The 16,476-nt window shown below is 47.0% G+C and overlaps 1 protein-coding gene across 1 annotated transcript; it reads right to left on the reverse strand.

The window, feature by feature from the left end:
- Positions 1 to 264: 264 nt before the first annotated feature.
- On the reverse strand, positions 265 to 1,530 carry LOC135826778 (gastrula zinc finger protein XlCGF7.1-like). Its single transcript, XM_065339384.1, has 3 exons — positions 1,413 to 1,530; positions 1,267 to 1,361; positions 265 to 984 (listed from the first exon to the last, which is right to left on the reverse strand). The coding sequence occupies exons 1-3, from the start codon at positions 1,528 to 1,530 to the stop codon at positions 265 to 267; spliced, it is 933 nt and encodes a 310-aa protein (XP_065195456.1).
- Between the last annotated feature and the right edge of the window lie 14,946 nt (positions 1,531 to 16,476).

Consider the following 16,476-nt stretch of genomic DNA (forward strand, 5'->3'; position numbering starts at 1 on the left):
CCACTCGGAGTATAATGACAATGATAATGGTTTGCACGTTACATTATTATGTTGAAGTTAGCATGTAAGTAGAGACCTTTGCATGGATAACGGATCTGGCTTTAAACGACATTGATTTTATTCTACTTGCGGTTCGAAACGGGCCTATGAGTAGCACTTTCAACAATCTTGAAAACAATCTTTCTCTTTTACGGTGTTTGTATTTGCATGGTCTTCCATGTTGTGTTTCACCTTGAAAGACTTGTCACCATAGCTGACACTTGATCAGATTCTCACAGGAGTGTGGATTCGTTGATGATTTGCGAGAGTTGACATTGCTTGGAAGTCTTTGCCACATACTTTACACTTGTATGGTTTCTCACCAGTATGGATGCGTTGATGCACTGTGAGATTTGATTTCGTCGTGAATGACTTGTCACACAAGTTACACTTGTGTTGTCTCTCACCAGTATGGATGCGTTGATGCACGGTGAGATTTGATTTCGTCGTGAATGACTTATCACACAAGTTACACTTGTGTTGTCTCTCTCCAGTATGGATGCGTTGATGCACGGTGAGATTTGATTTCGTCTTGAATGACTTGTCGCACGATTTACACTCGTATGGTCTCTCTCCAGTATGGATGCGTCTATGCCGGGTGAGCTTTGATTTCGTCGTGAATGACTTCTCGCACGATTTACACTTGTATGGTCTCTCTCCAGTATGGCTACGTTCATGAATTCTAAGATCGGTATTACGGGGAAACATTTGATCACAGTAACAACACCTGAACGGCTTCTCCCCGGTATGGATACGTTCATGAACATTTAGAGCGGATTTGTCACCGAACGGCTTGGCGCAGTATTTGCACGGAAACGGTTTCTCTCCAGAGTGAAATCGTCCATGACGGGTAAGATGAGATGGCCTATTGAACGTTTTATCACACAAGTTACAATCGAACGATTTCTCTTCAGGATGTGGACAGTCATGAGATGTGACGCAAGACTGAGTAGATAAGAATTTATCGCAATGCTTACGTTTAAACGTTTTTTCTCCAGGATGTGAATGTCCACGATCTAGCGGATCATGATGGCGAACAGGTGACTTCCCGGTTTCCTCGCAGAGTGACTTTTCTGGTTGACGATGGTTAGTTTAAAGTTGACAAACTGCCTCAGAAAACGGCTCAGAGGTGTGATGATTGTTGATCCTTTCACGATCGTGTTTCTTGGGATCCTCAGGTAAGCTAGTCACTTGGGAAGACATTGCCACATACCCGGTAATATGTACACTGCGGCCTCCGTTAAGGTTATCATTGCCAGCATTGCTTGAGAAATTGCTATACTCCGAGTTTAACGTTACGTTCCCACTGGCTGTGTAGTGATCTGAAACGGGAACGGACAAGGTTACAGTTGCTTTACTGTTGTCTCACGTACATTGATCGTCGTCCATTGCCAATGTCATGGGATCCAAACATGGGTTTAAGACAGCTGTGGTTGGAGCTTCACTGGGCTTTGTATCGGTCGCCCTCTGGATTTCTGGTCGGGGGTCCATGACGTTGTCAGCAACGCTGTTCAGCCGATAACCATGAAGTACACCGGAAGAAGACGTTTGTGTGTTCCAAGAACTGAATGAAAAACCCTGAATAGAACTATAGGATACCTCTACGGTGGCTATTTGTTCACCATTATCGTGGTTTGCGGGGTATAGAGCTGTGTAAAGTGCATTGTAAGGTTATGTAGCTGGCGATGGAACTGCCCTTCTGCTTGTCCATATCACTAATGATGGCGATAGTGATTGTGCATCATAGTCGACACACCCCTCCGAAGTCCAGCCACTGTCGTCCATAATTCACTTCCTTGACCAATTTTCACCACCTTTTCAAATTTCCAAATTCGGCAAGGTATTCGAATTCAATATCAACAATTCAAATAAGAAGACAACTCTTCCTGGTCGTAGCCAATATATTTGTAATTAGTAGTAGCTGGTGTTCCCCTTAGTAAGTAGATGTACAGTGTGCCAAGTCCTCACGTTAATACAGTTCACATCTATTTCTAGCACTGTCCCTTTACCTGACACAATGTTTATAATTCTTGTCATTTAACACGCGCAGACACACACACACACAAAAACCCACCCCATGACCTCTCACTCAAATTTCGCTTTCATCTTCACACCTCCTTTGGAATCGAAAAATTTCGAGCATGCATGGCCCGCACCAGACTTGATAAAGTGCAGAGAATCTTTGTTGCTACAAAATTATATGAATTCAGACACAGTTACATGGTAGTTCTTTAGCCCAGAGGGAGATATTATAGAAAGGGTGTACAATATGTTACAAAGTCATCATATTCAACATTAGCCTCCGCTTTCGGCACTGATAGCAGGGGATAAGTCACGGTGAAATGGCACCCCGCGGCACTCATCTTCCTCTGCCGAGCCGCGTCCTTGACTTATCCCCTGCAGGGTGAACATCCTGCACGAACAGTCTACCGTCTTTCTGACATTGCCACTCGAACTTGACAATAGAAGCTGCTTTTCGTATGTGCAGTTACATTGATGGTGTTTTTGTCTTATGTTTGTCAATCCTTCCCGGAAGCAAATGCTGGTTTTTATGCATTCGTGTAATTACTCAGCGTTATTTGCAATAATAATAATAATTCAGTAGACACTTCTTTTCTATCAAACGTTTTCTTTCCCTTCTCTTCAGGATAGTACAGGGAATGTTGGAAATTTGGAAAAACACATAACTATATAGAAAAATATAGTTATGTGTTTTTCCAAATTTCCAACATTCCCTGTACTATCCTGAAGAGAAGGGAAAGAAAACGTTTGATAGAAAAGAAGTGTCTACTGAATTGTGTGGATTTGCGTCGTTGCATGCGAATACTTATTACGAAACTGTTTTCCCACCGCCTCCAAACTACTGTTTGAATAATAATAATAATAATAATTCGGCACTGATATGCATTGAATATCATTGTTCTTTTATCAAGTTACAGTTGTTCACGCAATGAAATGACAAAAGAGTGTGTTGCGTGCGCACTAAAAACATGAAAATTAAAACTACAGCTAATGTATTTCCCGTGTTATTGTCCTTGCTATAGTTGGTGAAGCACGTTGTGGTGAAGACAGAAGTAACGAAGATACCAACAGGGGATAACTGTTAGCAACTTCGGCGATTACTTCATATGGAAAGTTTTTGTTCCTCACACCGGGTCTTGCTCTATACGCCTACTGACTTGATTTTAGTCGACTCATGATTGCCACCAAGAGCACACAAGAAGTCAACCGAAACTTCGAATCAAGCTAGCCTGCATAATATCACCACTCTTTAGCCAGGTATGAAGGCAGTCGGCGGACAGCGCGAGCTCCATTGTGGGGAGCAAACATTTTTCCTCTGAAGATGTCAATTCAATATTATATCATGAGTTGCCCACTATGCACAAACACCATTAATAAAAGATATCTGGCATGCATGCTGCTTGAACGGATCTAGATGTAAACCCCTTCCACCACCCTTTCCGGTCGGAACAATCTGACCGGGGAGAACTTATGCCAACCCAAATATCAGATATAGAGATATGAAAAAAATTACAACTATTGATCAAAAATTATATTTTCATTTCAAGGCCAACGACAAAACGTAGTGGCAAGAAAAAGAGAGAAAATGTCCTTCGCGTGTTGGAAGCTTTGTACATATTATGTTAGTTAGGACCTGAGCTGTGTGTTCAGAAGGAGAATGTGCTTTCTTTGCAGTTGTTTGGCACTGTTCGTCGTGAAGGTGCGAAATATATCCCATAATTCTTATTATTATCTCTCTTATCCTTGTCACTACGTTTTTGTCACTGATTGGATTATGAAGTAGTGGTTGCGACTTCGGCGATGATTTGTAAGAAAGGTTTGCTCCCCACACCGGAGCTCGCGCTATTCCGCCGACTTTACTTGACACTTGACTGACTCACGACTGCCATCCAGAGCCCACGAGAAGTCCATCGAACCTTCGACTCGGCAAACCTGCAAGAAAGCACCACTCCCTGCTCAATACACAGGGTTTCGGTGAATTTACCCCTCATCAGTTGAGCTTGAGTAGGCTGAGGAAGATTGTGCCTGAAGAGGACCACTTATATAGTGCTCTCCAGGCACAAACATCACCAGGGATACAAACTTACAGAGACGCTTCGCTTCCAGCGCGATAAACACCTCGTGAACACCAGATAGCATCGTGAGTCAGTGTCGCTCCTGGACGGTGAGACAGACGTCGAGGACCCTCGGTCATTCGCAACGCTGTCACCTCCAAACCAACTAGTCGCAAGCCCGCGCTGGGCACAACAGTACGAAGTAGTGGTTGCGACTTCGGCGATGATTTGCAAGAAAGGTTTGCTCCCCACACCGGAGCTCGCGCTATTCCGCCGACTTTACTTGACACTTGACTGACTCACGACTGCCATCCAGAGCACACGAGAAGTCCATCGAACCTTCGACTCGGCAAACCTGCAAGAAAGCACCACGCCCTGCTCAATACACAGTGTTTCGGGGAATTCACCCCTCATCAGTTGAGCTTGAGTAGGCTGAGGAAGATTGTGCCAGAAGAGCACCACTTATATAGTGCTCTCCAGGCACAAACATCACCAGGGATACAAACTTACAGAGACGCTCCGCTTCCAGCGCGATAAACACCTCGTGAACACCAGATAGCATCGCGAGTCAGTGTCACTCCTGGACGGTGAGACAGACGTCGAGGACCCTCGGTCATTAGCAGGGCATTAGCAGGGAGTGGTGCTTTCTTGCTGGTTTGCCGAGTCGAAGGTTCGATGGACTTCTCGTGTGCTCTGGATGGCAGTCGTGAGTCAGTCAAGTGTCAAGTAAAGTCGGCGGAATAGCGCGAGCTCCGGTGTGGGGAGCAAACCTTTCTTACAAATCATCGCCGAAGTCGCACCCACTACTTCGTACTGTTGTGCCCAGCGCGGGCTTGCGACTAGTTGGTTTGGAGGTGACAGCGTTGCGAATGACCGAGGGTCCTCGACGTCTGTCTCACCGTCCAGGAGCGACACTGACTCACGATGCTATCTGGTGTTCACGAGGTGTTTATCGCGCTGGAAGCGGAGCATCTCTGTAAGTTTGTATCCCTGGTGATGTTTGTGCCTGGAGAGCACTATATAAGTGGTGCTCTTCAGGCACAATCTTCCTCAGCCTACTCAAGCTCAACTGATGAGGGGTGAATTCCCCGAAACACTGTGTATTGAGCAGGGAGTGGTGCTTTCTTGCAGGTTTGCCGAGTCGAAGGTTCGATGGACTTCTCGTGTGCTCTGGATGGCAGTCGTGAGTCAGTCAAGTGTCAATTAAAGTCGGCGGAATAGCGCGAGCTCCGGTGTGGGGAGCAAACCTTTCTTACAGATTGGATTATCCATGCTGTTTTCTTGACTATTCACATCAGATTCTATTTTTTCCGTTGTCACTTGTACAAATTACTGGAGTGATGTATCTCGGAAATTCTTTTCTTTATAGCTGTAGTCTCTTAGCATATTTTCATCATTCCCTGTAGCATTTTGAGAAGAAGGGAACGAAAACGTTCAATACTTTTTGACACATGTCCTAATGCGCAGGTTCATGCGTAGCCAATACATTTTTTGGAGTATTATTAGTGAACAAGCGTTTCGGAGACAGAAGTTATAATATAGCCATAAAGACAACTAAGTGCACCGTAAGCATTTCATATAATGTCGACATGTATGTGTAAAATGTTGTACGATTATCACCTTTTTTGTTTCGCTCTTTTTCCCCTTCTTTCACTTTTATCTGTCCATATAAGATTAGTTTCAAGTAGTCTCCATTCCATTGTCACGTAGATTCACTGATGATTGTAACAAGAAAACAGTTCTGAACAAATCCTCGCTTTCCCTTTCGTTGTGTGCCTTGCGATAATCCTACAACATTTTACACATACATGTCGACATAATGAAATGTTTACGGTGCAATTAGTTGTCTTTGTAGCGATATTATTATTATTATTATTAGTAACTCGGATGTTGAGCCATAAATAAATGTAGAAAAGAAAAGGACATATGGATACAAGTTAAGAGTAACTCTCCATCACTGTAACTGGATACTATATTATACAGTCAGAAAGTGCAATAACTAAGCACAAAACTGACAAGAGTACTGAGACATTCGACGTCCTGACACCTAGCTTCAACACATCTCCGTAGCGCTAACCGACAGCCTTCCAACTTGGAAGGTTCAAGGTTATGAAAAGACCAAAGAGGGGAAGGCAAGCGAAACGAAAACGAGCAAAAGCTACAGTCCCAACGGAACAAAGAATGTCGATTGTTACTGGACGATGACGAGACCAGTACGATAGTTGACAAAGCGGTCTAACTACAATTCGAAGCAGCAAAGCAGCACACCACACAACTTGGGCGGGTCATAAATATCAAAGATAGGTAAAGAAAGGGGAAGCTTTGCGAAAACGAATTGTACAAGCCGAAAGCCAAACTCCTACAGTACTCCTCATGCATGACATTGTGATGGACTAGTTGACTACAAAACAAGTTGTTTCACACGACGTACGTTTCGCCGTATGGTTCGTGACGGCTCATCAGGTGTGCATATTGAAACTCGGATGTTGAGCCATAAATAAATGTAGAAAAGAAAAGGACATATGGATACAAGTTAAGAGTAACTCTCCATCACTGTAACTGGATACTATATACAGTCAGAAAGTGCAATAACTAGGCACAAAACTGACAAGAGTACTGAGACATTCGACGTCCTGACACCTAGCTTCAACACATCTCCGTAGCGCTAACCGACAGCCTTCCAACTTGGAAGGTTCAAGGTTATGAAAAGACCAAAGAGCTTTTTTAAGAGCTTTTGCTCGTTTTCGTTGCGCTTGCCTTCCCCTCTTTGGTCTTTTCATAACCTTGAACCTTCCAAGTTGGAAGGCTGTCGGTTAGCGCTACGGAGAGGTGTTGAAGCTAGGTGTCAGGACGTCGAATGTCTCAGTACTCTTGTCAGTTTTGTGCCTAGTTATTGCACTTTCTGACTGCATATAGTATCCAGTTACAGTGATGGAGAGTTACTCTTAACTTGTATCCATATGTCCTTTTCTTTTCTACATTATTATTAGTTTTCAAGATTTCGTTCTTGGCGCGTATATCAGTTACCAGACCATGTGAAAAATTGTAAAGGCCTCCAAAGCGGTGGGATGTAGGCGTCTTTCTCTTATTTATTTATTTTTATTTATTTATTTCACCTTCCCGTGGCCAGAGAATATAGGCCAATATGGAGGGAGGGGGGCGGTAGCCAGCCATGGCAGTAAACAAAAACAAAGCAAAAATAAATAAATATTGCACATTACTGGAGGCAAAGAGAAACAAATGTGGATGAAGAACTAGCAGTTATTAGAACACGAGCTTCATGTTGGCCTTGAAATCCTTTAGCGTACAAGACGATTTTACTGATAGAGGCAGGGCCAGCCAGAGAGAATAAGCAGCAAAAAACGGAGATCTGGTATAAGCTGAGGTTCGGGCTTTAGGTAAAGTGCAGGGATTGCGCGTAGGACGAGTGGGAAGAAACCAGTTATATTTACGCAAGTGTGGCGGGGCTTTGTCAAGACGAATAGAATGAACAACAATACACAGTTTTCGATCCGCTTGACTAGAGATAGGGAAGGTGTTAAACATATCATACAGCTCGGCAGAAGGAAAGTTTGATGGTTTGCGGAAAAGGACTTTGAGTATCCTCTTATTGTGGACTTCCAGGGTACTCATTAACGATTTACTAAGTAGGGATGACCAGGCGGTTGAGCAATAGAGAAAAATGGGGAGAATATAGCAATGATAAAAAAGGCGAATGCATTCAAGTGGTAGGTGGGAGCAGTGAGACACGAGGTAGCCAACAGCTTTACTGACTTTGCTACAGATATAGTCGACATGTCTACTAAACGATAAGTCTGAGTCAATGACCAAACCAAGATGTTTGTGTTGTTTTACCACTGTGAGGTCTGTGAGGGATCCGGGAAGAGTGAATGCATAGGTTGGCTCTGAGTTCGGCAGGAATAATATCTCAGTCTTGGCGATATTAGGTCTTAGTCTCCAGGTAGTCATCCACTGATGGACTTCGTTGATACCGCGCTGGAGACTGTCTCGCAGCCTGTCTAGACACTCATTGAACCGGAGCAGTGCAGTATCGTCAGCAAATAAGGACACACCTTCAACATGACTGGGAAGATCATTTATATACACTAGGAAAAGGAGGGGCCCTAGGATGGATCCCTGGGGCACTCCGGACAGAACAGGTGAAGCATCTGAGAGAGTTCCACCTACAAAGACAACTTGCGTTCTGTCGGATAGGTAGTCTGTAATCCACTCCAGCGCTGAGTCACACACACCGAAAACTGTGGAAAGTTTAGCAAGTAATGCACGGTGCCACACGGTGTCGAAAGCTTTCTCGAGATCGAAAAAGCACATGGCAACTTTCCGCCCCATATGACGATGGTCGGCAATGTTTTGGATCAGCTTGGTGAGCTGTAGAGCAGTCGAGTCACCACGACGAAACCCAGATTGCGCGGGATCCAGAGCAGGAGAAATATGATTATACAATTGATTGAAGAAGAGCCGTTCGCAAAGTTTGGAAATACAGGACAGGAGGGAAATTGGGCGATAGTTACTAGCTTGAGATTTGCTGCCTTTGCACTTGTAAATAGGCACAATTTTAGCCAGTTTCCAGTCAGTAGGGAACTTGCCTGTGGTAAAGGAGAGGTTAAATAGGCGGCTAAGTGGAAAAGAAATCGCAGGAGCTAGCTTCTTTATCATATTGTTCGTGATACCGTCTAGCCCTGGCGCTTTCCCAGATTTCAGGTTTGAGATGGCTTTACGAACATCTGCTGTAGTGATATGAACGCGGGTGAATTGGCGAGTAAGACGAGTGTCATATTGGAGAGGGGGTATTACTAAACGTGGGTCATCAGGCACCGCGACAGAGGTAAACTGTTTGTTGAGGATGGTTGCTTTTTGGAAGCTGTCGGACACCAGCAGCCCATCAGGGCTTGCAATGTCAGGGATGCCAGGTTTTACTTTGTGCGATCGCTGACTGCGGACAAACTGGTGAAGCGTAGTGCTGCCTGAGGTAAGTGTTGTTTTGATTGAACGAATGTACTGGCGGTGGCACCAGCGGGAGAGATGTCTCACCTGGTTCCGCTGTGCCTTATATGCTGATAGGTTGTAGTCCGTAGGGAATTTCTTGGAGAGGCTGAATAGGTCACGCTTCAACTTGATAGCCTTGCGTAGTTCAGTGGAAACCCATGGATGATATTTGCGTGTAGACCCTGGGGTTGAGGGAGTTCGATTTGGTTTGCGGGAGCTATGAAGGGGAACATACTTGGACAGCACAGTCTGCAGGACACTGTGCAGGTTACTAAGTGCACTGTCCACGTCTGAGGATATTAATGAGTTCCAAGGTACTGAGTCTAAGTCTGCATTGACCGCCTCCCACACAGCAGGTGTGACGTGTCGGAGATCGAAAGACATAGAGTTAGGCTCCTGAGCTTGAGACGTTATTTCGCGGGGAGACTGAGGCAGGGGGATGTCGAACTGGCAGTACACAATGGCATGGTCTGAGGCGCCCAGAGGGCAGTCAGTTTCGACGCAAGACGAGAGATTGGCACGGTTACTAAATACCAAATCCAAGCAGGCTTGGACACCAGAGGGTGACGTGTATGTACATGTGTTGACGAGTTGGTGAAGACCAAATGGACTGAGCGTGCGATACAATTCAGCACCGGCAGTATTGGTGGAATCTGTCGAACACCATGACGTGTGCTTGCTGTTAAAATCACCTGTCAAGATAACGTGAGAAGATGAAAGAGGAAGAGTAATGAGTACGTCTTCAAGAGTCTGGCAGTACCTTGCTATATCTGTTGGCTTAGCAGAAGGTGGACGATAACTGCAGCAGAGGAGGATCGGCTCAGCTGCAGCCGGATACGGCTGGATTTGAACCCAAACGGCTTCGCACCCATCGCGAGCTAGATCGGGACGCATGGCAACAGACTTAAACTTATTCTGTCGAACAAGGATAGCGACACCACCATAACCTCTCGCACTTGTCCCGGACTTATTCTCTGCAGGGGGCCTGTCCCTCCGGAAGGTGTCATAACGCGTAATATTAAGTGCAATATTCGGGTCGAGCCAGGTTTCAGTTAGGCAGATTATGTCAGGCTGCCACTCTTCAGCAACAATAGTAAGCTCTGTACACTTATTTACTACAGAACGACAGTTGGTTGATAGGAGTGTGAGCTGGGGTGGTGTAGAATGCTGGTGAGTGGTAAGGGAGTGTCTGGTAGGAAAGAATGGGTGTGCGTGTGGGTTCAGTGAGGAAGGTGGGTGTGGGTCTAATTGCATGGTTTAGTTACTAGCAGACTGATCCAAGGTTGTGCTGTCAGATGCAAACCTCCATTCCCTGATGGAAACTTTGCTTGGCCAGAAATCTTCTTCGAGAACCTGGTCAGTATGCTCAGCCGGAACAACAAGGTGAGCATAAGCAGTACCAAAGTATTTGGACTCCGAAATTGAGCAACTGAGGACGTCAACTGCTTTCTTTTTGCACCACTCCCGGATAGAGTCAGCCTCACACCCAGGATCGACATTTCCGAGGTAGAAGCACTTCCGCTTGATCCTTTCTGCCCCCTGGAGGCTGCCTCGCTTACTGGACATCGGCTTTTTGTACTGTGATGTGATAGAACGCTGCAGTGCGGGAGCACGAGCCATGTGACGGTGTGGAGGATACTGCCAACCATTACGGTCAGTGTCACCAGGAGTGCCAGAGCTGGTCATTCGCGTGCCATGTTTGGGTGCGGGAGGTGCGTACTGGGAACCTACTTGTACAATGGGCTCTGTAGAGGATGCGCCAGGAATGGTAGAAGTGTACATATTTGGACCTACTTGTACATTGGGCTCTGTAGTAGATGCACGTGAAAGGGTGGCAGCGTACGTATTCGGTTGGTACCGAGTGGTTAGTGGCACTCCCGGGGCTCGCACTTGCTGACTTTTGAGCTCCCCCATCTCTTCCCGCAATCGTGACAATTGGGCTTTGAAGTTTTCTTGCGAAGACTTACTTGTTTCAATCACATTTCGTAGTTGCGAAATTTCATTTGAAAGTGCTCGGACTACGTCTAACAGTTCTGATACAATTGGTACCATACCGGTTTCAGATGGCGCTCCTCTGGCTGGTGCGCTGGCTCCCTGGCCCTGCTTACGGAGAGCGAACACGAGGTCCGCCCTGGATAGGTCGTCCCATCCTGGAATTCGGGCGTCCTTGGCTACCTGCTGCAACACATTGAACTCGATCAGGGCTAGGTCTAGGGTTGACTCCGCCATAGCTGTGCTTCCTTGGTCAGTGCTCGACAAACAAAACAAAAGTAAGGAGCCGATTGGCGGAGCAACAAAATTTGCTTCCACCTACTACCACACCAAAAAAGGATTCTCTTCTGCAGGGATGGAGGGCCACTGGATGGAAAGGGCGCACTCTGCATTCATATTAAAGTAGTATAGTCTGAGCAAGTGAGCTAAATCATAAAGGTCAACTGTTACGTTTGCTTACTACGCAAAAGATGTGCATTTGGCTTAGTACTCATCCTGAGCGCAAATAAGTTCTTTTGGGGTAATGATCAGTTACATTATATGCTTAACATAGTCACGAGAAAACGTTCTGTAATTGTTTCATTTTCATTTTTTCGTACATGGTTATGAGTGCACAATTAGTTTTGTGCATTGCTATTTTAAATTATACATTTTAGTTGTAATAAGTGAACAAAGCCAATACTACACGAAGCAACTATTATTTCCGAAAGAAGCTTAAAATGCTGATCTGAAGACAACGGTGGATGCTGTGTCCACTACTTTAAGTGAAACCTTTGATTCCTAATCGATCCGAAGTCGCTACTTACAGGATATGTGTTTGTTGGAGATGTCGGCGTTGTGAATAGCTACAGGCTCTCAGCGTCTGTTTAGCGCACCTCCATGAGCGACTCTGACTTACGCTCCTGCCTGGGTCCTCACGACGTGTGTGCTCCCGGGGCTGTAAATGGTGCGTCCCTGTAAGTTTGCATCCCGGGTGAGGTTTGTGCCTGGAGAGTACTATAATTATAGTGCTGCTCTTCAGGGACAATGTTCCTCAGCCCAATCAAGCTCAATGGATGAGGGGTAGATTCCGTGAAATACTATGTGTTGAACAGGGGTGGTTCTTTCGCGTTTGCCGAGTGGAAGGAACGACGTGCTCCTCCTGTTCTTCGGATGGCAGTGACGGGTCAGTAAAATGTCAAGTTCTGCAACAAACAGTTTCCTCTGAGACAAAAAAAAGCGATAATACTCATAAAAAGGACACACTTCAGGCTCATTACAAACTTCTTGAAAGTTTTTGTCTTCACAAGTATACTTTCAAGCCTTCTCATCAGGTGAAATACAGGCAACAAACTTCTCACTAATACCGCGGAAGGTGCTACGTCTTCCAGGATACCTTTGAATCCTAGTTTGAGCTACATTTGACTGACACAGTATGATAGTTTCACATCATGAGCTCACGCGCGGGAACACACACATACACACTCACACCCCAACACGAACGCAAACACACATGCACAATATATCTATTTCCATATTTATCTTCACCTAAGCGCGAGACATGGGATCACCCAAGCTTCATGCTGACTCTTTTTTTTTTTTTTTTTTTTTTCTACAAAATCCACATATCTCCAGACACTGGGGTGAATGATGGAGTGTGGTGGTGGGCCCATTAAGCTCCGCCGACCAGAGGTCTCGGCTTCATAGCTCCATGGACGCACCAAAGGGATATTGGGTGGGGAGGATTAAATTGAAAAAGAAAACAGAAGAAAGAAAATGGAAAGATTGTATTGCTCAGTGAGCAAAAGAATAAGTTGAGTATTGATGTGAACACTGTTAGACTTTTAAATTCAAGAGGAGACTGCCCGTGAGGAGAGATTACATGTATGTCCAAGCAGGGTAGGACACTGTACCCTCTTACTCGCGTATGCTATGAGTGGCCCAGTGCCAGTTCGTTCTGAGGAGATGGTGATAAGCTGCTGTCTTGAACTTTTGGATGTTCTTTGGGTGAAATGGGTGGGGAATGATAGAGGTAGGCAGCTGGTTCCAAATTGGGATGACGGAGTGGGGAAAGGCTCGGCTCACATTGTTCCGGGAATTGGCAAGAAGAACATTCTGTAACTGATGGGGATGCGCGGTGGACAGTCGTACAGCCTGGCGGGTGAGGCGTGTGGTCCTGGGTTGGTGTGTCGGGGGTGGAGCCATTCTCGAGAGAAGAGCGGGAGAATTATCGCAAAGGGCTTTATACAGGAGGCAGAGGGCAGCGATGGTGCGGCGAATTATGAGGCTAGGAAGCCAGCATTGCGGATGTATTGCCTTGATGGCTCGCTCCTGCACCTAGTCCAGTCGATTCAAGTGGGAAGGAGCTGCCCCCATCCAGACGATTGGGCAGTACTCCATAACCGGCCGGACAAAGGCTTTGTAGGCTCGAAGCCGGGCAGGAATAGTCAGCAAGTGAAATGCCTTGCGCAATGCTCCAAGTCTCTGCGTTGCTAGGACTACAACAGTTCGGATATGCTGGCTGAATTTTAGCTGATGGTCAAACGTGACGCCGAGTACTTTGATGGAGGGCTGCTCCTCGACAGGAGTTCCATTGAAGACAATGGGGGTATTGGCCAGTCACGACGATGGTGGGAAATTGTAAGGGCCTGAGATTTGGCTGGCTCGAACTGCACTTTCCAATCCGAGCCCCAACTGGATACTAGGTCGACAGCAGCCTGGAGTACTCTAGCGTTGTCAGGAACAGCAGCGAGCGTTGCAATTTCGGCGTATAGGGTTGTGTCATCGGCGAATGAGGCAAGGTTGGAGCCGATTGGGAGGTGGTCTTCAAGGTCGTTGACGTAGACCAAGAATAAGGTGGGGCCCAGGATACTGCCCTGTGGCACCCCAGCCTTAACTGGGCGTCTGGCTGATGTCTGGCCGGAGATGAGGACTTGAAGTGTGCGGTTGCAGAGGTAGTCTTGGAGCCACCGATGCAGGTCTCCCGAGATGCCATACACTCTAGCCTTGTGCAACACACCAGTGTGAGACACCCGGTCAAATGCTCCAGCAATGTCGATGGCCAGCACTCGAGAAGCTCCTTTATCTCCGGCGGTGTGCACCCACTGGTGGTGGAGAGCAGTCAGCAGGTCTGCTGCACTGTGGCCGCGACGGAATCCAAATTGCCGTTCTGACAGGACGTGATTCGTCTCCATGAAGTTGCTCATTGCCCTGTTGACTATGGTCTCCATGACCTTGGAGAGGATGCTCAGTAACGACACTGGTCGATAGTTTGATGGCGACGATTTAGACTTGCGCTTGTGGACTGGAACTACGTTTGCAACCTTCCACTGTTGTGGCTGGATACCGGAGCGAAGACAGCATGTAAATAGTTTTGAAAGCGGCTGTACCAATTCTGCAGAGCAAGCTTTCAAGACGCGGGCAGGTATCCCATCTGGACCAGTGGCCTTGGTGGGGTTGAGCTGGCGGAGAGTTCGCTCGACTGTGGTTTCGCGAAACCGGACGGTGCAGAGGTTGCGGTCAGTACGTGGTCGGACGTAAGGAAATGGAGGGGATAGGTCGTCTGCCCCTAGACTACATTTGTTGGCGAAGTGTTCGGCCATGCACTCTGCTTTGCTGCGGTTGGTGTCGTGCTCCGTACCATCGGTGCTGCGGAGAGTAGGTATGGATGGGCTGTTTCCGTGGCCAGAGGCCTTCTTGATGGTTCGCCACCATTCACCAGACGCCATACACCCAGAAGCTAACTTCTGCGCCAGGCTTGCTGTGAATGCCTGCTTGGCAGTTGCCAGGCAATGGCTAGCCGAGTGCTTGGCGACATTGTAACGGGCTTGCAGCTGGGCACTTGACCCGTCGGCGCAGAGTCTCCTCCATGCTCTTTGTTTCTGTGCTACAGCCTCAGTGCATTCCGGTGTCCACCAAGAGGGGTTAGATGGTTTCATGCACAACTGCTTAGACGGTATGTATCGGCGCATTCCTTCCAGAATATTCTGGGTCAAGTGCATACACATTGCATCAGGATCATCACTGATAGTGGACTGCCAATCTGTAGTTCTAAAGAAGTGGCGGAGTCTGTCCCAGTCTGGGCGTTGGTAACGCCAGACAGTTCTGGTCACTGGTGGTTCCTCTGCTGTGCTTACATGAAAGTCAGCTAGGACACAGGCATGGTCAGAGTTTCCCAGAGGTGCTAAGGTATTGACGGTCGCATCTCCCGGTAGGTCAGTCATTATTAAGTCGAGTGGGTTAAGGCCCCTGGTGGGCTCATGCACGTGCTGCTCCAAGCAGTGAAAAGCACACATGTCTTCAGTGTACACACCTGCATGAGTTGTCTTGGTGCTGCCGAGCCAATCCACGTTGTGTACGTTAAAATCTCCAGCCAATACCACATATTGACAAGATTTACGGGCCAGGTTTATGCCAGCACTGATGGCTTCAAGGGTACTGATGTCATTGTCGTGGCAGGAGCCAGAGCGATATGCAGCACACACAGCCACTGACTTCTTATCCACAGTTCTGACACTCAGCCATATTAGCTCCTCATTACCGACCTGGATGTCATCGAGTTATCGGAGGGCCAGACTGGCTTTAACCCAAACCGCAACTCCTCCTCCATGAGCTGTTCGATCCTTCCGCAGTGGGGAGTAGTACCCAGGCAAGGACAGTTAGGAATCAGTAGCCTTCTCAGGGGTTAGCTTGCTCTCTGTGACAATGGCAATGTCAGGTTGGTGAACGTGTACAGCATGGTGAAAGTCACCAAGTTTACTCAGTAGTCCAAATGTGTTCGTCAGCAGGATCCGAAAGGATCTAATTGGAGCTTTGAGCTTGAGTGTCGGAGGACTCGGAGAGAGCGTCACTGTGTGAGCCGGACAAGGTGTCCCCCTTTGGAGCATCACTGAGAGTGTCACTGTGTGAGCCGGACAAGGTGTCCCCCTTCGGACGCTCACGGTGGCGCCAAACCCGCGCGTACAGTGGGCGAGGCCAAAAGTTTGGAGCAGTGGCGATTTCAAGGTCAGTCGCATCGATCATCAAGCGGGCAGACACTTTCCCATCTTCTGTGGTGTGTATGCTGCACTGGTGAACCTTCACCGGTTTGTTAACTGCTGCAGAGCGTTGCTCAGTGAATTCCTTGACACTTTCTTCACTGCTATGTGAGTTCAAATTGCCCACATAGATTACGGCTTTCTTCACTCTGTGAGGTTCGTTTGATACCAGTTTCCACGTGTCATCCGTGATTGGCTCTAGCTTCAGTGGCTTGGGCTTGACAGTGGGCCGCTCAATTGCCTGGGACTTGTCCTCATCCTCCGTTGACGTTTCATGGTCACTGGCAGGGTCACCCACGCTACGAGAAGTGCTACGGTGTTCGTCTGCATCAGTGGTACACGTGGCA

This window comes from Sycon ciliatum, chromosome 10 (assembly GCF_964019385.1).
Source record: "Sycon ciliatum chromosome 10, ocSycCili1.1, whole genome shotgun sequence".
Classification (NCBI taxonomy): Eukaryota; Metazoa; Porifera; class Calcarea; order Leucosolenida; family Sycettidae; genus Sycon; species Sycon ciliatum.